This window comes from Loxodonta africana, chromosome 3 (genome assembly GCF_030014295.1).
Source record: "Loxodonta africana isolate mLoxAfr1 chromosome 3, mLoxAfr1.hap2, whole genome shotgun sequence".
NCBI classification, from domain to species: domain Eukaryota; kingdom Metazoa; phylum Chordata; class Mammalia; order Proboscidea; family Elephantidae; genus Loxodonta; species Loxodonta africana.
In genome coordinates, this window is record NC_087344.1 from 85,902,458 (window position 1) to 85,923,837 (window position 21,380).

Genomic DNA, 21,380 nt, shown 5'->3' on the forward strand with positions numbered 1-21,380 from the left:
GAAGGAAATCAGAGTAAGTCCATGAGAGCCAAAATATGACCTTGAGTATATCCCACCTGAATTTAGAGACATCTCAAGAATAGATTTGATGCATTGAACACTAGTGGCTGAAGACCAGATGAGTTGTGGAATGAGATCAAGGACATCATACATGAAGAAAGCAAGAGGTCACTGAAAAGACAGGAGAGAAAGAAAAGACCAAGATGGATGTCAGAGGAGACTCTGAAACTTGCTCTCGAATGTCCAGCAGCTAAAGCAAAAGGAAGAAACGATGAAGTAAAAGAACTGAACAGAAGATTTCAAAGGGCAGCTCGAGAAGACAAACTGAAGTATTATAATGACATATGCAAAGAGCTGGAGATAGAAAACCAAAAGGGAAAACCACATTTGACTTTTCTTACACTGAAAGAGCTGAAGAAAAAATTCAAGCCTCGAGTCGCGACAGTGAAGGATTCTATGGGGAAAATATTAAACGATACAGGAAGCATCAAAAGAAGATGGAAGGAATACACAGAGTCATTATGCCAAAAAGAACTGGTCGATGTTTAACCATTTTAAGAGGTAGCATATGATCAGGAACTGATGGTACTGAAGGAAGAAGCCCAGGCTGCTCTGAAGGCATTGGCAAAAAACAAGGCTCCAGGAATTGATGGAATATCAATTGAGATGTTTCAACAAACAGATGCAGTGCTGGCGGTGCTCACTCGTCTATGCCAAGAAATATGGAAGACAGCTTCCTGGCCAACTGACTGGAAGAGATCCATATTTATGCCTATTCCCAAGAAAGGTGATCATTCAAAAACGGCTGCAGCAGTATATCGACAGGGAACTGCCAGAAATTCAGGCTGGTTTCAGAAGAGGATGTGGAACCAGGGATATTGTTGCTAATGTCAGATGGATCCTGGCTGAAAGCAGAGAATACCAGAAGGATGTTTACTTGTGTTTTACTGACTATGCAAAGGCATTCAACTGTGTGGATCGTAACAAATTCTGGATAACACTGTGAAGAATGGGAATTCCAGAACACTTAATTGTGCTCATGAGGAACCTTTACATAGATCAAGAGGCAGTTGTACAGATAAAACAAGGGGATACTGATTGGTTTAAAGTCAGGAAAAGTGTGTATCAGGTTCTATCCTTTCACTACACGCATTCAATCTGTATGCTAAGCAAATAATCCGAGAAGCTGGACTATATGAAAATGAATGGGGCATCAGCATTGGAGAAGACTCATTAACAACCTGCGTTATGCAGATGACACAACCTTGCTCGCTGAAAGTGAAGAAGACTTGAAGCACTTACTAATGAAGATCAAAGACCACAGCCTTCAGTATGGATTGCACCTGAACATAAAGAAAACAAAAATCCTCACAACTGGACCAATGAGCAACATCATGATAAACAAAGAAAAGATTGAAGTCGTAAAGGATTTCATTTTACTTGGATCCACAATCAACACCCATGGAAACAGCAGTCAAGAAATCAAAGGACGCACTGCATTGGGTAAACCTGCTGCAAAGGACCTCTTTAAAGTGCTGAAAAGCAAAGATGTCACCTTGAAGACTAAGGTGTGCCTGACCCAAGTCATGGTGTTTTCAACTGCATCATATGCATGTGAAAGCTGGACAATGAATAAGAAAGACCAAAGAGGAATTGATGACTTTGAGTTGTGGTGTTGGCAAGGAATATTGAATATACCATGGACTGCCAAAAGAATGAACAAATCTGCTTGGGAAGAAGTACAACCAGAATGCTCTTTAGGAGCAAGAATGACAAGACTGCATCTTACATACTTTGGACATGTTGTCAGGAGGGATCAGTCCCTGGAGAAGGACATTGTGGCAGAGTACAGGGTCAGGGGAAAAGAGGAAGACCCTCAACGAGGTGGATTGACACAGTGGCTGGAACCAGCTCAAGCATAATAACGATTATAACGATTGTGCAGGACTGGTCAGTGTTTCGTTCTGCTGTGCACAGGGTTGCTATGAGTCAGAACTGACTCGATGGCACCTAACAACAACAACTAACGCTGAATATACACATGCCCTATGACTACGCAATTTCATTGGTAAGTATTTCCCCAAATAAAATGTATACAATGTTTCCCAAAGACATGTCTAAGCTGCTCATAGCAGTTCCATCCATAATAGTCCAAACCAGAAACCACCCAAACGTCCACTAACAGAGGGATAAATAGTATTTTCACACAAGGAAATGCCATACAACAACCAGAATGAAGAACTGTTGCTACATATAACAAAATGTCTGAGTTACAAAAACAATGTTGAGGGAAACAAGTCAGACAAAATAAAAAGGATAGACATAAAAAGGATGCCATTTATATAAAGATCAAAACATGCAATACTAGTCTAGCTGTTAGAAGTTAGAAGAATTTACCTTTGGAGTGGTAGTAGCTGGGAGGAGACAGGAACGGCTTTCTCTAGAGCCGGTAATGTTTTATTTCTTAATCTGATAGTTTACCTAAATCTCTTCATTTGATTATAATTCATCAAGCTGTTACTTAGGATTTGTGCATTTTCTGTATGTATATTATACTTTGAAAACAAACTTAATAAAAATAGCATTCATGTAGAAATTTAAAAATCTACACATTGATTCCAAGGTCACATGATCCAGTTATACCCACGGGCCAAGTTGAGTGCCCAACGTGACACTGAAGATAAATGATTGTGTGTTTCGTTTTTAATTAGTGAAGAAACAAACACAGAAAGAAGGTATTTTCATTATTTCCCAGCAGTCATTCATGTATATGTTTCATCCTAACTCAGAAAATATTCTCACATTGATGTTCTCTAACTCTAAACCTGATATACCTGACCTGCTCTTTTCCTCTTTTAAATATTTAATTAACATAAAAATCAGCTGGGAAGGTCTTCAAAGTACAATTTCTCACCCCCTTCCCTGGTGCTACCATTTGGAATCAAATCTATTTGCAGCAAAAGGAATTGCTTTATACTGGACCACAAAACAAGACTTCCCATATTTTGAAGGCTGTGAAAATAATTATCATAAAATCACTACTCTTTATAATTATCAGTAACATTGTTTACATTCAAGAAAATCTGTGTCAAACATTTTGCATAAGAGCTCAGGTCAAGGAGGAAGTTAGATACGTTGCCTTTCATGAAAGAATTGGCTTGTATCAAATGGAAATTTCTTTTTTCTTCCCAGTAACTAAATATTGCAAGCTTTAAGCATCTGGGTGGGTTCCCCCCCACCCCCATTGTAAAAAATCGTCAAGAGAAAACTTTAGAAACTAACATATATATGTCTTTGATGAGCCTGGTGTGATTTCAAGACATTTTTTACCCGGTCATGGATCTCATCACAGTTTGAAGGTGAACACCAATCAGAATGGAATCTGTAGGCATAAAAAGCAAAGATGACTTGTAGCTAGAAGGAGAGAAAAACAAATATTTCCAAATTCCCAAATGCTAGATACAGAAAGTCATTTTTTTCTAATCCCTATTTGATAACATATACACAATAGCATATTTTCTTTCTTTGATTCAGAGTGGGTGGGCATAAAACCAGGTATTAGGTCTGGATTCTCAGCTGTAGTATTAAGTCTTCGACATACGTTCAATAAATAGTCTTAGTAATAAAGTCTGGCATGCATTTGGGAGAACATATCTATATATCTCACCATTTTAACGATTTCCATAAATAAGTCTTTAGAGCTTTATCTCTAAGTAAAGATACAGATTTTCATATTAGAATGGTAATTCTATATACAGTGCTTTTAAAATTAGTTCCTATTCTCTGGTGATTTAATCATAGTCTCTTAGAGTATGTGAAGAAATTCCTTTCTGTGTACATAAAAATAAAACTAATTTTATGAAATCAAACTAAATGTGTATAATATGTAAAAATATTATTTAGAATCCAACCATGCTCTTACTCTTTCAGAGTACAGGGGACTATAGAAACCGAATGGTCCCCTCTCCAACACAGATGATAACACCTTCTATTCTCTGCAATAAGTCTATTTTTAAAATATATATATTTATTGAAAAATAGGAAATAAAAATAATATCGGTATTCTACAGACTTGTATTAGAGAGTCTGAAGGTTGGAATTAAAGATTTCAAAGAAGAAATAAAGCATCCGCCTCCTCTTTCTTATGCCCTTCTCAAACTCAAAACTGGTGTTAACATAGTTAAGCCGCTTTGTCTTCTACAAATAAATAAAACGTCCACAGCCATCTGATTCTGATGCATCTGTATCAAGTGTTATTGATAATTCCTCTATAAAGGAATGAGTAAATGCTAGCGCGTAGCTTAAACCTTTGCTTTTTCTTTCCAATTTGTTCTTACAAAGTTACAATTTTATAGGTTTACACAAAATATAAACTAGTTGTCAGTTGCAGTGGAGTTGATTCTGGCTAGTGACGAGCCCTGTTAAGCAGGACAAATTGTTTACATATGTTTTAAAGAACACAGTCAATAATGGATGATCAACTGTATCTACAATTTCATCTTCTGCATTTGGAAAATGCACCAATGCAAATATACTGGCAGATTTTGTTATTTGCTATATATGTGGCACATCTTGGAAATCTGAGACCCAGATATGTAGCTCCAAGTGGGTCTCTTCAATGACACTATTGGAAGATCCACTAGTCTGCACTGTGGTATAAGGAATGTTTGCCTACTAATCTGTAAATTATAAAAACCAAAACCTTAAGCGTGATTAAAAAGAGTATCAGCTCTTTTTAAATTAGATTTGCTAGAATCTCTTAGGTCTAATTTTAATAAGAACTATAAAGCCTAATACAAATTTTCAGTCAGAATATTAATATTTATACCACCTTGGGAAGAAAACTGCTTCTGAAACATAACACTTGTAATCTAAATTGAAATCATTTTATGATGTGCTAACTTCTATTGGAGGTTTTTTTAAAATGGGCTTAAAGCAAAAAGCACCTTCACTATAAATAAAGGAATTCATTCACTTGAAGTCACTGACAGAGTTTTAAAAATCTGTTTTTTCATATACATGATTAAGGTGTAGGCATATTGTTACAATCTTAAAGAAAACTTATTTAATTTGAATGAATATGTACCCAGATAAACTCCTATACTGTATGTTCTGTCATGCTCCCAATTTTTCCTGGGACACACAATTCACAGTTCCATCAGTTTAAACTGTTTATCAGTTCCAATGGATTATATAAACACTCTGTAAGTATACTGCTGAGGGGCCTAGGAAAAGCCAGGTGAAAGACTGTCTTATATTTGAAGATGTGGTCCTCGGTGTATTAAAAAAATAAAATGTTTTTGTTCCTAGCAATATGACCATAAAATATTTTATTTTAATTTAGATACTAAATATAGATTTTATCTGAAAATACACTCAAGTGAGAGCTGTTCTGTCTTGGTGAAAATAAAAATGCTTATTTATCGTGCCTGCCCCAGAGAGTGAACCAATAATTTTTTTAATTTATTTAGACAAGAAGTTCAGAAATAACATGTCATTATCTTCTTTTATTTTAAAAGCACCTCGACTGCCCTCAAGCTATAAGCAAAATAGGTAATGTCTAACATTAGAAATACTAATTTCCTTCTAGCAAAGAAGCACTTATCCATATCTACCATCCAGCATGATAATGTGCAAAATGCCACTGTTTACTCCAAGCCACCCCATTCACTGAAATATGAATAAAGGGATAGCTGACTTTAGCTATCCTCAATGAAGCATTTTTGAATATAGCCTTACTGAAGAATTTATCAACTTGGATAGAACAGACTCCCAGCTGGGCCAAAACTGTATACAAGAATAAGCTACACAGGACTAAAACTGATATTGTACCATAGTGGTGAATTTACAAGAATACGTCTGCAAAATATGTGAACAGGTAGAAAAATAAAACAATATTTATAAAATGAGATACAGATATTTATAAAAGGAGCTACAGGTAAAAAAAAAAAAAATATATATTGAAAACTTATAGACATAGCAAAGGACCTAAACCGCAAAACTACAAGTGCTTAATTCTAAAAGTAGATAAAAGGAAGGTAGGAACCAGCTAAATGCCTGAACATCGGAGCAGACACGGAAATCAAGGGAAGTCCCCTGAGACTGAGAGGAAAGTCACCAGAGTTCAGCAGAAAACCCTCTCTTCAAGAGTGTCTAACTACTAAACTTTAAAGCTTGTATATACAAGCCTAAGAACTCAATGATCCCCTTAGACATGATTCAAATGGACCAGAAGCAACAGAAATCAAAATTCTCTATCTCAGGATTACGGTCTCCATATATGCATTTTGAATGCTTAGAGGGTTGATGAGGAAATAAGTTTATTTTAATAGAGTCTCCAAACTGACACGCTCTTGAGCTGAATTGTTACTCTCTACAGTTAACTTAAACTTTGTTAATTATGCCTGATGGCTCTAATACACTGCAGCAATTTACTGTGCTATATTAGTTTTTGATTCTGTATTTAAAAACTGACTGATTTCTAGGTTAACAGTGTATCTCTTAGGCTTTCAAATTTCTACAAATTTTTTAAACACTCACGGTTTTTTTTTTTTTTAATTTATGACAACTCTTGTTTTCTATGTTACTAGCTATTTGTGAGAGAGTACAGAATACCCGATTTGAATCAACAACAACAAAAAAGAGAGCGAGAGATATCACAGAGGAATTGTTTCTTTCACATCCAAATTTAACAAGTATCAGACTTTGGTCACATTTTTAGAGGGAGGGCTGGAATTTTTACGTGATTAAGATTCACATGGGAGAAGATTAATTGACGAAACTAGATACCATCTACCAACAATAGAAAGCATCGTCATTGTAATAGAAAGGAAAATATAATCTATGCTATTTGTATACTTAAGGCACGTCTTTAATACTATGCTATTATGAACATATTATAAACTATGTATCCACTAAAAAGTAAAATGATTATATACTATCACTTTTTACTTTTAAGAGATACAGTATTTAATTAGAGTTAAAGTGACCTATTTTTGGTTTGGGTTATATCTAGAGAATTGACTTTTAGGGAACTGGGGTAGGAAGGGGTAATCTAATACTGTGTAATATGTTCTAAATGAAACCTATTTTAAGTAAAGCTCTTAGAATCAAATTAAACTTTCACAAAGAGTAGCCTTCACATCACATTCAGGATTGCTGCCTTCCCTTTTCTAATGCTGGTTATTCAAAAGGTTAGTACAGAAATAGAGAGTACATATTACCTTTCCCTGAGAGAAGCTCGGTTTAACACAGGGCTTGGAGAATGCTTAGGCATCGTTGAGGGTGCTGAATGGGCTAGTAATGTCCTCGCTGAATGCTGGGGCTTGCTACATGGCCTTGTGTTCATATACTCATCACACCTTTCCAAAGAGTCATCGAAGTCTCTCCCATGGGGTGCTCTGACAAGCTGTTAAAATATTATATATGCATATAACAATATATATATAGTAATATGTATATATGTGTACACATACACACACACACTCTTTTATAAAAGTAAAAAAAAAAAAAAACACAAATATAATGCCACAGCTATATTTGAAGGTAAATTTCAGAATGCAGCAGTCATTTTATCACTGTAAAATTAAATATTAAAGACATCTGAATTGTTCATTTCACATTTTCTAAAGTACTGAAGAAGGTAGGGGACAGCAATCACAGATAAATATAACAAAAAAAAAAAATAACAGGAGACCTCAAATAAGTTACAACCCAAAAGAGAGAGCGATATAAAAATAAGTAACCATATAACAATGAGGACAAAAATTAGAACTAAATAGATATACATATAAGTAATTGTACAGTTTTGAAAGCACCTAACTTATATCTAAATGGGGGACTGGGGAAATATAAGAAGGGGGTAGATCTTCCATCAGAAACCAACTGAAAGTTTCAAACTTAAGCCTTAGCTTAAGTTCCATTGCCCAACTGAGTTCTCCTTAGGTTACTTATTCGCTGCCAAAAACCAAACTCTTTGGCTCATGACAGAAGAGCTCCGTTTCCAATCTTAGGGTACAAAGATCTGTGTTCAAATTCCTGCAGTTATGTGACCCTAAGCAAGTCATTTACCATTTCTAAGCAACAACGGGCTCAAGCGTTAACTATTGTGAGGATGGCGCAGGACCGGGCAGTGTTTTGTTCTGTTGTACACAGGGTTGCTATGAGTCTGAACTGACTTGACAGCACCTAACAACATTTAATTTCCTCATATATAAACCAGGGAAGTGTTTTTACATGTCTTGGCTACTAACTGAAAGGTCAGCGGTTCAAACCCACCAGCCGCTCCACAGGAGAAAGATGTGGCAGTCTGCTTCTGTAGATTACTGCCTTGGAAACCCTATGGGGCAGTGTAATAGGGTTGCTGTGAGTGTAACAAGGTTGCTACGAGTCAGAATCAACTCGACAGCAATGGATTTATCACAAAAATTAAATAGCTAAAATCACTTAAAACACCTAGCAGAGAGCTTGGTTCAGGAAAGGCAATAATATTTATTTCCTCTATTTACAGAAATCTTTTTATTTCTGCATTTTTTACATTTATGGAAATAGTTCTAAGATCTCAGGAATTTAACAATTACAATACTGCAAATTCAGAAATTTATCAAGATTAAAAAAAAACTCTTAACCAATCTGACTTACAGGTAATAAAGGAAGTCTCATATACTAAATTCATTGTAATTAATGACGTACTTTTCAAATATTTGATAGATAGTGGGTTGGTTATACAACACTTAATGAAATAATATTAAAGTTGCTTCTACAATAAATTATCAAGTTAAATCATACTTATGTCCATAAAATTTTATATTTATAGGAAATTCAAGGTCAAATTAGTAGAAGAGAGTATTAATCACTAAGTATAATGGGAACCAAAAATTCACTTACTGAAAAATATTTGTTAAAGCCTACCTAGTGCCAGGAATTACATACCATGTTCTAAAACGTCTCCTCTGTCATGGGGCATGAGATTTTAGAAATAAATACAAATAATTCAAATAGGATTAGTTGCGAAAAAGGGTTGTAGTAATGAAATGCAGAGTAAATACTATTTAGAGGAAGGCAAGAATAAAATATGGTTCTGCTTCAAATATTGCCTGAGTGGTGGCACAGGTGGTTTGTACTCGGCTACTAACCTAAAGGTTGGCCTTTCTAAACCTACCCAGCGGCAGGCACCACAGAAGAAAGGTCTGGTGATCGCTTCCATAAATATTACAACCAAGAAAACCCTACGGAACGGTTCTACTCTAACACATGGGGTCACCATGAGTTGGCACTGACTCTGTAGTAATAGGTTTTTTGTTGTTGTTGTTGTTGTTGCTTGTTTGTTTCAATAATGAGAGAAGCAGGTATTGGTAACTGAGATCAATTTCTCAGTTTTGCCTAGCGCTGTTGTTAGTTGCCATCCGCTTGATTCTAACTCACGGCAACTCTATGTATACAGAATAAAACCTCTCCATAGAATTTTCAAGGCTGTGATCTTTTGGAAGCAGGCTGCCAGGCCTGTCTCCTAAGGTGCCTCTGGGTGGGTTTGAACTGCCAACCTTTGGGCTAGTAGTTGAGTGCTTAACCGTTTTATCCTACTTGAAGTATACGATCAATTCCTATCTTATCCAAATTAAAAATTCCATATGCTCAACTATTTGGTTTGATTTAAGAAAAACATTCTTTCTTTACACTGAAGAATTTAGACGAAATCTTAAAATAACGTAATGAAAAAATATAAAAGTAATTCCAAAACATCAATTCTTGGGGGGGGGATCCCTCCCCTCTCAAACCGCTGTTCTATAAGTTATACAGATAATTCACTTAATTCTCACAAAAACCTTATGTTGTTGTTATTAGAGTCACCTCCGACTCATGGCGACCCCCTTTGTGCAAAGCAGAACTGCTCTATAGCTTTTCAAGACTGTGACCTTTCGGGAGCAGATCATCAGGCCAGCCTTCCAAGGTACCTTCAGATGTGTTTGAACCACCAGCCTCATAGCTAGTAGTCGAGTGCTTAACCACCTGTGCAAGCTAGGGACTCCTAAACCTTATTAAAACAAACAAATAAAAAAAACCCACTGCTGTCGAGTCAATTCTGACTCATAGAGACCCTATGGCACAGAGTAGAACTGCCCCACAGGGTTTCCAAGGATTTGGACTGCCGACCTTTTGGTTAGCAGCCGTAGCTTTTAACCACTATGCCACCAGGGTTTCCAGACCTTATTAGGGAGGTATTTTCATTATTTACATTTCCAAGGTGAGGAAATAAGCAAAGTCAAACAGTTATTAAGCAACAAGGTCAAAGGCCGGTGGCATATGAGCAATCTATGGCAGAGACAGATAGAAAACTCACATAGCTCAAGCCTCGCAAGATTCCTATAAGGAAAGCCCAAGACAGCATAGGCTCACGATCCAATTTGCCAGCAATCCAATACACAGGCTGAGGAACAGACTGACAAACTGTTCTGGAAAAAGAAAAACCATATCCCCAACTAATTTTACGATGTGATCAGAACAACAGTACTAAAACCACTCAAGGAAAATAGAAGAAAGGATAATTACAGGCCATCATCACTTCTGATCATATACAAGTATTCCTCACTTTTCTAAAGTTCACTTTGTGCTACTTCACTTTTGCAAAAGACCTACATTAGTATCTGTTTTCCCTAACTGAAAGAAATCCAAAGAAAGGTGAAAAGTACAAATAGCATTCAGTGTTTGTTTCACAGCGAGCTGTTGAGGAGGCAGCACACACCCCAAGCAGTAAGAGTGGTGTCGCCAATCTCCTTCCTCAGGAACTACACTCAGCAACTCAGCATCAAGCCACCATAGCTTGGAACTCTTGCGAGCATCTGTGCTTTATCCCGGATTATTTTGTGCGTTCCTGCTTTCACTATACCTTAAAGTTATTTCAGGATTTATGTGTTATTTGATATGATTTTGTAGGTTAGTTTTTGGGCCTGGGAATGCTCAAAAATTTTTCTCACAGAAATTAATGTAATTGATTCTTGGCTTTATGCCATTTTGGCTTAACAAAAGATTTCACAGGAATGCTCTACTTTCGGATAGTGGGGGAAACCTGTATAAAAAATCTTAAATATAATATTAGCAAACTATATCCAGAAACGTTAAAAGAGAGAGAGAGAATACAACATGACAAGTTCTGTTTATTCAAAGAATATAAGAAGGGGTTATCATTAGAAAATCTATTAATTCACCACAAAAAATATTATCATTGCAACAGACGAAGAAAAAAAGCATTTGATAATATTAAACATATACTTGTGACAAAAAATATATATATTTGCAAAAGGAATTTCACACAGAACTTCCTTAACTTACTAAAGGATATCTAACAATAATACTGTAAATAATATCCCTACCTGTGAAACCTAAGATATGATCCTATTAAAGGCAAGAATACACATTATATTAGTCTATGCTGCAGCATATTAGGCTATACTATAGTAGCAAATTAAGTTTGAATATAAGTGGACTAACATAACAAAGGTTCTCTTTCCCTCTGCTTTATGGTAATACAGGTTGGCAAGAGAATTTATACTTCACAAAATTGCTCAAGGCCTGAGCTGATGGGATACTCTGAAGAACTCACAACTATACCATCTAGAACATGAGGTCTCCCTGTCACTACAACAAGATAAAAGAGAGTGTAAATACCAATTCACCCTGGAAGAAATCCACATAATTTCCATTCACAGCCCAGTGGCTAGAACTAGGTCCCATCTACCTCCAAGGGGGGCTCAGAAATATAGGAGAGTGCTTGAATAGTCAATGAGCAATAAATGTCTCTGCCATACCCACTATCACCATTTTTATTCAATATTCTATTGAAGGTTTTAATAAGTCAAGACAAAGAAATAAATTGAAGGGCAAATAAAATTCATTATTTGTAGATGATATGATTATCTCTGTAGAAAATTCAGTAATATCTATGACAAGATTGTCTTATAAAAATCAAAGCAAACCTATACAAATGCAAAACACACAAAAAACGCAAATTTATAAAAGAGACAAATTTACAAATAGCAACCAAAACGATAAGGTATAAGGTAGAAATCTAACAAACTATGTGTAACACATTAATGGAAAAACATACATAGTAAGACGTGTGAGAACTGAAACTACCTGCATTCCCATGGCTTAAATATCGCAGTAAAAACTAAGGCCCACCTACCTAAATATAACTTTACTATATGTTACGGGAAACTCTTGCCCAGCATCATGGATTGAATTGTGCCCCCCCTAAAATAGTGTATCCTCTTTGGACTATATCCTAGAGAAATAAGAGCCTTCACACGAACAGATATATGCACACCCATGTTCACTGTAGCACTGTTTACAATAGCAAAACGATGGAAGCAACCAAGATGCCCATCAACAGATAAATGGATAAATTATGGTATATTCACAAAATGGAATACTATGCAATGATTAAGAAAAACAATGAATCTGTGAAACATCTCATAACATGGAGGAATCTGGAAGGCATTATGCTGAGTCTAATTAGTCAGTTGCAAAAGGACAAGTATTGTACGAGACCTCTATTATAAGAACTCGAGAAAAAGTTTAAATACAGAAGAAAATATTCTTTGATGGCTGTGAGAGTGGGAAGGGAGGGAGGGGGTATTCACTAATTAGATAGTAGACAAGAACTATTTTAGATGAGGAGAAAGACAACACACAATACAGGAGAAGTCAGCACAACTGGATAAACCAAAAGCAAAGAAGTTTCCTGAATACAACCGAACAGTTCAAAGGCCAGAGTAGAAGGGATGGGGTTTGGGGACTATGGTTTCAGGGGGCATCTAGGTCAATTGGTATAACAAAATGTATTAAGGAAACGTTCTACATCCCACTTTGGTGAGAGGAATCTGGGGTCTTAAACGCTAGCAAGCAGCCATCTAAGATGCATCAATTGGTCTCAACCCACCTAGAGCAAAGGAGAATGAAGAACACCAAAGACATATGGTAAAGATGAGACCAAGAGACAGAAAGGGCCACATAAACCAGAGACTCCATCAGCCTAAGACCGGAAAAACTCGATGGTGCCCAGCTACCATGGAACATTGCCCTTACAGGGAAAACAACAGAGAATCCCTGATAGAGCAGGAGAACAGTGGGATGCAAATCTCAAATTCTCCTAAAAAGACAAGGCTTAATGGTCAGAGTGGAGGTCGTGGTCCCCAGACCTTTAGTTAGCCCAAGACTGGAACCATTCCTGAAGCCAACTCTTCAGACAGGGATTGGACTGGATTATAACATACGTAATGATACTGGTGAGGTATGAGCTTCTTGGCTCACGTAGATGCACGAGATTATGGGGCAGCTCCTTTCTGGGGGTGAGATGAGAAGGAAGAGGGGGACAGGAGCTGGTTGAGTGGACACAGGGAATACAGAAAAGAGGAAGAATGTGCTGTCTTTTTAGGGGCAGAACAACTAGGAGTACATAGCAAGGTGTGCATAACTTTTTGTATGAGAGACTGACTTGATTTGTAAACTTTCGTTTAAAGTACAATAAATAAATTAATTAAAAAAAAAAGTTTATCGATTTGGCTAGGCCATGATTCCCAGTATTGTGTGATTGTCCGCCATACTGTGTCATCTGATGTGATTTTCCTGTGTTGTAAATTCTGCCTGTATGATGTTTAATGAGGGGGGATAAGCAGCAGTTATGTTAATGAGGCAGGACTCAAATCTATAAGACTGTATTTTGTCTTGATCCAATTTCTTTTGGGTCATAAAAGAAAGAAGCTAGCAGAGAGACAGGGGACCCTCATACCACCAAGAAAGCAGCACTGGGAACAGAGCGTACCCTTTGGACCCAAGGTTCCTGTGTAGAGAAGCTCCTAGTCCAGCGTAAGATTGATGAGAAGGGCCTTCCTCTGGAGCTGACAGAGACAGAAAGTCTTCCTCTGGAACTGACACCCTGAATTTGGACTTCTAGCCTACTGGACTGTGACAGAACGAACTTCTCTTCGTTAAAGCCATCCACTTTTATTTCTGTTACAGCAGCACTAGATAACCAAGACACTCAGGAAAATGTGGTTGCATGTAAACTAGTAAACAACATCATTATTTGCTTCAGCACCTTGCCATAAATCATTAATTTACCTGGACAACAGACTGTTCAATCATCAATCAGGTCCCATCTCAAGACAACAGATCCTTAATCAGGGCAAACAGTCCCCTTCTCAGAACAATAGATAACTTACCTAGAAAACCCCTTCTTTATCAAATAACTGTTAACTTATCAAAACTGGCTTTAAATTAACACCCTTTACTTTGGGTCCATTAATCCTAAACTTCTACATCATAAACTTTACCAATTAGATTCCCATACGGAAAGAGCTACCTTAAAATACTTGAGCTCAGAACCCAAAATCCCACAATTACGTGCCTTTAAGTTCAGGAGCTGGGTGACTAAAAGAACAACATTGTTACTAGAAATCAAAGGCATGAGTAAGTGCATAGTATAAATTGAGACTGGAAAAGCAGGTAGGGATCAAAATTTTTAGGCTATGTTAAGAATTTTAATCATTATTCTAAGTATAATGGGAAGCAAATGAAATTGTTTTAAATAGTAAGGTGACATGATTGGATTTGTACTTTGAAAAAAATCACTCTGAATTACAGTCTGGTAAATGGATTGGACTGAGAAAAGAGTGGATACTGGTAGACCAGTTAGTTGTTGTTGTTAGGTGCCACAGAGTCATTTCCAACTCATAGTGGCTGTATGTACAACAACAGAACGAAAGACTGCCTGGTCCTGCACCATCCTCACAATCATTGCTATGTTTGAGGCCACCGTTGCAGGTACTGTGTAAATCCATGTCGTCCAGGGTCTTCCTCTTTTTCGCTGACCCTCTGTTTTACCAAGCTTGACATCCTTCTCCAGGGACTATTCCCTCTGGATAACACGTCCAAAGTATGTGAGAGAAAGTCTCGCCATCCTCAATTCTAAACAGCATTCTGGCTGTACAATAAACTGACAGATGAATGGTGGAGAAAGAAGTGGAAACTATGCTCATTTGAATGGCAGTGGAAGAAAGAAAAAAGAGGGGGTATATGATAGAGACTATAGGGAGGCAGGCTGAGAAGTATTTCCTTTTTTAAATAGAGCTTTGAAGAGTCTTTCTTCTGTCATCCAGAGATGGGGATGTTAATTCCTGTTTGACTATGTAGGCTGCATGTAATCCAGAGATATAATCACATTTTAAAAGCTTTAAAATCAGAATCCATTATATAAATGTAAGTTGATTTTATTATTCTGCTTGTGATTACAAGAGTTAGACCCAGTAAAGAAATTAGAAATACCAAAAGAAAGTGTTAACCTTATTAAGGTAAAACAGGAGAAAAAAGAAAGTTGGTGAAGATTAATAGAGAGGTTGAAGTAGAGATGAAGACAATTTGGGGGCAATTCCACCCAGTGGCTGGCTAATATTTTCTTTGACAAAAGAAAATGAAGTCATACACACATAGTAAGAAGAAGTAGAACTAATGAAGTTTTGACTGGTATACAGAATCAACAGTAGAACAAGATTATTGTCAAACAGCACTGATGGCCAACTTAAAATAAAAAAGATATATTTGTAAAGACCCTGGTAAAAGAATTTCATAATTCCTTCCAGAACCACTCTATTATTAGCTATAAATATACTCACCAATTCACATACTGATTACACATAGTATTAGTGATTTTTCAACCCTCAGTCCCAAACCTCCTTTTTACTAAATATTTATACTATCTTCTTCTATATCTTGAAGTAAAATGTATAGAAAATGTAACTTCTTATATATACACTTAAAAAAAAAATGCAATGCATTGTCCTTGCAGGAGTATAAACAGAAATTGAAGAAAAGTAACTTACAATAAGTACTTCAATATACAGATGCTCAAGTATGACTATTCTAGAAAACATACTGGATGCTTCCACTTGCTTACATAAGTAAGTTTGGAGTTAATGGATTTAAGATCAGATGCCATTCCATACATGAAAACCAGGAAAACAAAAGTGAGCTATACTTCACCATGGTAAAAGTTTTTCAACAAAACAAAGCATAATCTAGTTAACGGCATAGTTGTATTCCTATAATATACAATATATATTAAAACAATGCAAAATACCATGTATTTTAATGTACTGATGGAGTTAGGCTCTAAGTTTTAAAAATCATAAACGTCTTTCCACTTACATAATGTTCAGTGGGATAGCTGAAAGTCATGTGGGGTATAAGATAATTGTTTGGAGTTGCCCCACTCTTTGAAGAACTAGCATCTCTGCCCAGTAATATCAATAACACTTCCCATAAGTGATTTTGATAATGAAATGCACCCATAAATGTCTAAATGCCACCTTGAGAATGGATGGTAAAATCTCCACTAAGACCAATGCATTACGTGAATGTCTATTATACAAAAAACTTACAGAACTACACATGGAAGAGAAGAAGCCAAAAACCCATGGCAGATTAATGGTAGAACAGGAAAGAAATGAAACTAAAAGAACATGGGTATTTATTAGAATAGCTGATTGCTAAGCACACAGGGTGAACAGAGTTGAATTTGACCAAAAGAATGGACAGAGACTGAGTAAACTAGAAATTCTAAAAAGGTAGAGTGCTGATATAATAGGTATAGAGAAGCAGAAAAGATATAAAGTAAGAATGTTAATTAACCATTATCGCTCAATATAGACCGTCCACTCAAGCCTACACCTGGAGTTAGAAAACCAAAATGGTGGAACATGCTCAGCTCTTCTCAAGGTGAAAGAACTGAAGAAAACATTCAAGCCTCAAGTGGCAATATTGACAGATTCTACGAGGATAACACTGAATGACGCAGGTAGCATCAAAAGAAGATGGAAGGAATACACAGAATCACTATACCAAAAAGAACCAGTTGATGTTCAACTATTTCAGAAAGCAGCATATGATCAAGAATCTGTGTAACTGAAGGAAAGAGTCCAAGCTGCACTGAAGGCATTGGCAAAAAACAAGGCTCCAGGAAATGACGGAATACCAATTGAGATGTTTCAATGAAGGGATGCAGCACTGGAGGTGTTTGCTTTTTCTTTGACAAGAAATTTGGAGGACAGTTGCCTGGTCAACCCACTGGAAGAGATCCATATTTGTGCCCATTCCAAAGAAAGGTGATCCAACAGAATGTAGAAATTAACGAACAATATCACTAATATCATATAATAATAAAATATTGCTGGAAATCATTCAAAAGTGGTTGCAGCAGTATATCAACAGGAAATTGCCAGAAATTAAAGCCAGATTCAGAAGAGGACATGGAACCAGGGATATCATTGCTGATGTCAGATGGATCCTGGCTGAAAGCAGAGAATACCAGAAGGGTGTTTATCTGTGTTTTATTGACTATGCAAAGACATTCGATTGTGTGGATCATAACAAATTCTGGATAGCATTGCAGAGAATGGGAATCCCAGAACACTTAATTGTGCTCATGAGAAACATGTACAAAGAAGTCAGTCAGTCATTGCAACAGAACAAGGGGATACTGCTTCATTTAAGTCAAGAAAGGTGTGAGTCGAAGTTGTATCCTTTCACCATACTTAATCTGTATGCTGAGCAAATAGTCTGAGAAGCTGGACTATATGAAGAAGAATGCAGCAATAGGATTGGAGGAAGACTCATTAACAATCCGTGTTATGCAGATAACACATCCTTGCTTGCTGAAAATGAAGAGGACTTGATGCACTTTCTGATGAAGATCAAAGACTACAGCCTTCAGTACAGATTGCACCTCAACATAAAACAAAAATCCTCACAGCTGAACCAATAAGCGAGATCATGATAAATGGAGAAGATTGGAGTTGTCCAGGATTTAATTTTACTTGAATCCAAAATCAACACCCACGCAAGCAGCAGTCAAGAAATCATTTCTTTTATTGGGCAAATCTGCTGCAAAAGAAAAAACAAACCTCATTAAAGTGTTAAAAATCAAAGATGTCACTTTAAGGACTAGGGTGTGCCTGACCTAAGTCATAGTATTTTCAATTGCTTCATATGCATGCAAAAGCTAGACAATGAGTAAGGAAGACTAAAGAAGAATTGATGCTTTTGAATTATGGTTTGGTGAAGAATATTGAATATACCATAGACTGCCAGAAGGAACAAATCTGACTTGGGCGAAGTACAGCTGGAATGCTCTTTGGAAGCAAGGATGGTGAGACTTTGTCTCATGTACTTTGGACATGTTATCAGGAGGGACCAATCCTGGACGAGGACATCCTGCTTGGTGAAGTACAGGGTCAGCAAAAGAGAGGAAGACCTTCAGCAAGATGGAGTGACACAGTGGCTGTAACAATGGACTCAAGCATAATGATTCTGAGCATGGAGCAAGACTGGGCAGTGTTTTGTTCTGTTGTACATAAGGTCGCTAGGAGTCAGAACCAACTTGACAGCGCCTAACAACAACTCGAGCCAGATCAATAGTTTTCCCTCATCTCTCAGGACATTGTACTTATTTCAAGCTCCAAGATGCTCCCATGTTTTTTTCCTTCTGAGGGTGCTCTTCTCTCTTCTCTTGCCTATAAAAAATACATTTCTTTACAAAACCCAGGCAAGGTCTGGAAAATTTTGTGCAAGGACTCCTAGGTTCATGGCTCTTTTCGTTCCTGAGATCCTATAGTGCTGTATTACCTGAATACTTATTAACCAAGCAGTACGTGCCTTTAGGAAAATAATTCTTTATTCTTTCCAACAGCAGTACTCAACAATTTTCATGTATTTCTATGAAAATCTACCTCTTGATACCAAAATAATCCTGTGAGCTCACTTACCAGCTATTACCCTCCAAAGGAAGTATGGAAGACCAACTCTGTCTAACCCTTAAACTGAAGGATACACAAGTAGAAATGGGAGGGAAAGAAAGATGGGCAAAAAACATAGTTCTTCCACAGAATTCATTTGGAAAAGAGGACTCTAAATATATACACCTGTCTTTAAATGGCCTAGCCAACTTAGGACTGGGCAGTGTTTCGTTCTGTTGTGCACAGGGTTGCTTTGAGTCGGAACCGACTCGATGGCACCTAACAACAACAACAACAACAACCAACTTAGAGATGGACTGTAGTTACCTTAGGAAATAGATCAGTGTCCTATAAACTTCATCCTTTTGGTTAGCAGCTGAGCTCTTCACCACTATGCTATCGGGCTCTAACGCATGGCAAAGTATTATGTTGTTCAGTATCAGTAAGCCTCAAATAACTTGTTTTCCAATAAATAAACAAAGGTATTATGAAGAAAGTCATGTTTTTGTTTTCCCAAGTATAATGACACCTTATCAAGAAGCTTTCACTTAGGGATAGAAAAAGAAATTTGAGGCAGTACTTCTCAAAATGTAGGACATGAACTGCTAGTGATATGGCAGATGATTTTACATGGTACCCAAAATTATTTTATGTGACACACAAGATTATTTTACATGGCACATGGACATATGCTCAATAACACTGAATCACATGGGACAAATTAATTATCTTTTCAGTTAGCTTTCAATCCTTCCTGCTTACTTCAAGAAGCAATCCTCAGTTAGCAGTTGGTTTGTCTTTTCCACCTATCATCGCTTATCTCACCTTTTAAACAAATGGAGAGCATCCCTCAGAGACTTCAGCAAACAGTTATCTAGCCAGGATTTAGTAACCTTGTTTGTTTTCACTGTATTTTGCAAGGTTAATGTCCACTTAAAGCCTTTGATACTGATTTTTTCATTTACAGTAATTAGACAAATCAAAAGAAAGTGAATTTAAAGAAAATGACATAAACGGTATATAGATATGGTAATAATTATGACGGTGCTCTGTGAATGAAGTTTAGAAACACCAGTGTATACGGTATTACTAAGAGTAACAATCTACCTGCTCTCTCTCTCTCTCTCCCTCTCATACACACACATAAAAATAATTAATACAACGAGTAATCATAAGCCACAAAATACTTACAGGAAGACATTTGATGAATAGCTATTTTACCACTTGATGAAGTAGCCAAAATAATTACATTTCTGATATGAGAATTATTACGTGTGTATCTCCTTGATTAAACAGGTGTCATAATCTCAGTCTGAATGTACATGTAAGGAATATACCTATGCTGTAGTGTGAAAACCAGGACAATTATAATTCTATAATTTATAAACTATTCCACAAACCTTATAATCCTTGGGTCTGTAGCAGGCATGATGAGAATGATCTGAAAAAGGACATACAAAAGAAGTAAACCATAAATATTCCATAATAAAAAAAGAAAATTTGGTTCTCTCTTTGGTTTTTGCTACCACCACTGTTTCTATAGTTATAATTAATAAAGCAGTTTTCAGAAATACCTTAAAATCCTTCAGTAATGTTATATAAGCAAAGTTGATAAGCCAACCAATTACATCTATATTAGTTGTTCAGTAATTAAATGATTTCATAAACACTACTTTCATTATAGCAAGAGATAACTGAATATAGACTGGAATAATTTTTAGTTGATAAACCAACTTTTCTACATGGAATGCATAAATTTTAAGTGATAAATCAGTGTGATGAAATATAATTTTTACATATAAATGTGATAGGTATTGTTAGGCTATCTGTGTATCTATTCTCAGAGTCCATGCTAGAATCAAGTGGCTATAACGGAAAGCAGGCAGCTTTAGCAGGTGGTAGCATTTACAGTCCAGACCCCACCACTTCTTGTATGATCTAGGGAAAATTAATTAACCTTTCTAAGTCTCAGATTCTTTATCTGTATGATGGAGATAATAATAGTGCTGCTTTCACGTAATGTTTTAAAGGTTATATAATGCATATAAGCCATTAAAATGTTAATTATTATTACTAACACCATCATCAATGCCATTACTATCGAATTCTGAATTAAATGAGGCTAGGTTCAATTTCTAATTCTACCACTTATCAAATATACTGCCTTAGTCAAGTAATATAATTACCCTGTGTTTTGTTCCTCATCTCCAGATATGAAGATAATGCTTTACCTTACCTCAGAGAATCTCTGCGATACTGACAGTCAAGCAAATCATAATCATAATCTGCAATTCTTATTCACTCATACATTCTGGCCAAAAGCATTCTAACATTCTATATTTTACTTTCCCAAAGCACCTTTTCCAGAAAGAAATTGCTATAGAGACCTAGAACAGATTATATTCAGTAAATTCTTTGGCTTTCTTTTACGGCACAAGATGTTGTTCGTTTTCCAGGTGCCCCAATACCACTCTAGAGGTCAGCTGAAATACTGACATCTTTCACACAAGGATAAGTTCTTCATTTAATGTTAGATTCAATTTACTTCAAGTGTTTTATAAAATTAAAAACAAATCCCAGCCCACCTCCTCTTAG

General features: G+C 36.4%; 1 protein-coding gene across 6 annotated transcripts in view; it reads right to left on the reverse strand.

Moving 5' to 3' along the window:
• The window catches only part of SPATA6 (spermatogenesis associated 6), a 185,892-nt gene that overhangs the window by 40,758 nt on the left and 123,754 nt on the right, over nucleotides 1–21,380 (reverse strand). For 3 of the 6 annotated variants that reach the window (XM_064281936.1, XM_064281935.1, XM_064281938.1), the window contains 3 exons: nucleotides 20,186–20,226; nucleotides 7,224–7,408; nucleotides 3,331–3,382 (listed from right to left, as the gene is read on the reverse strand). In XM_064281936.1, coding sequence (XP_064138006.1) covers nucleotides 3,331–3,382; nucleotides 7,224–7,408; nucleotides 20,186–20,226 — 278 coding nt within the window. Of the gene's footprint in view, nucleotides 1–3,282; nucleotides 3,383–7,223; nucleotides 7,409–20,185; nucleotides 20,227–21,380 lie in introns of all 6 variants that reach the window. The other 3 variants (XM_064281934.1, XM_064281933.1, XM_064281937.1) reach the window with 1 other exon arrangement.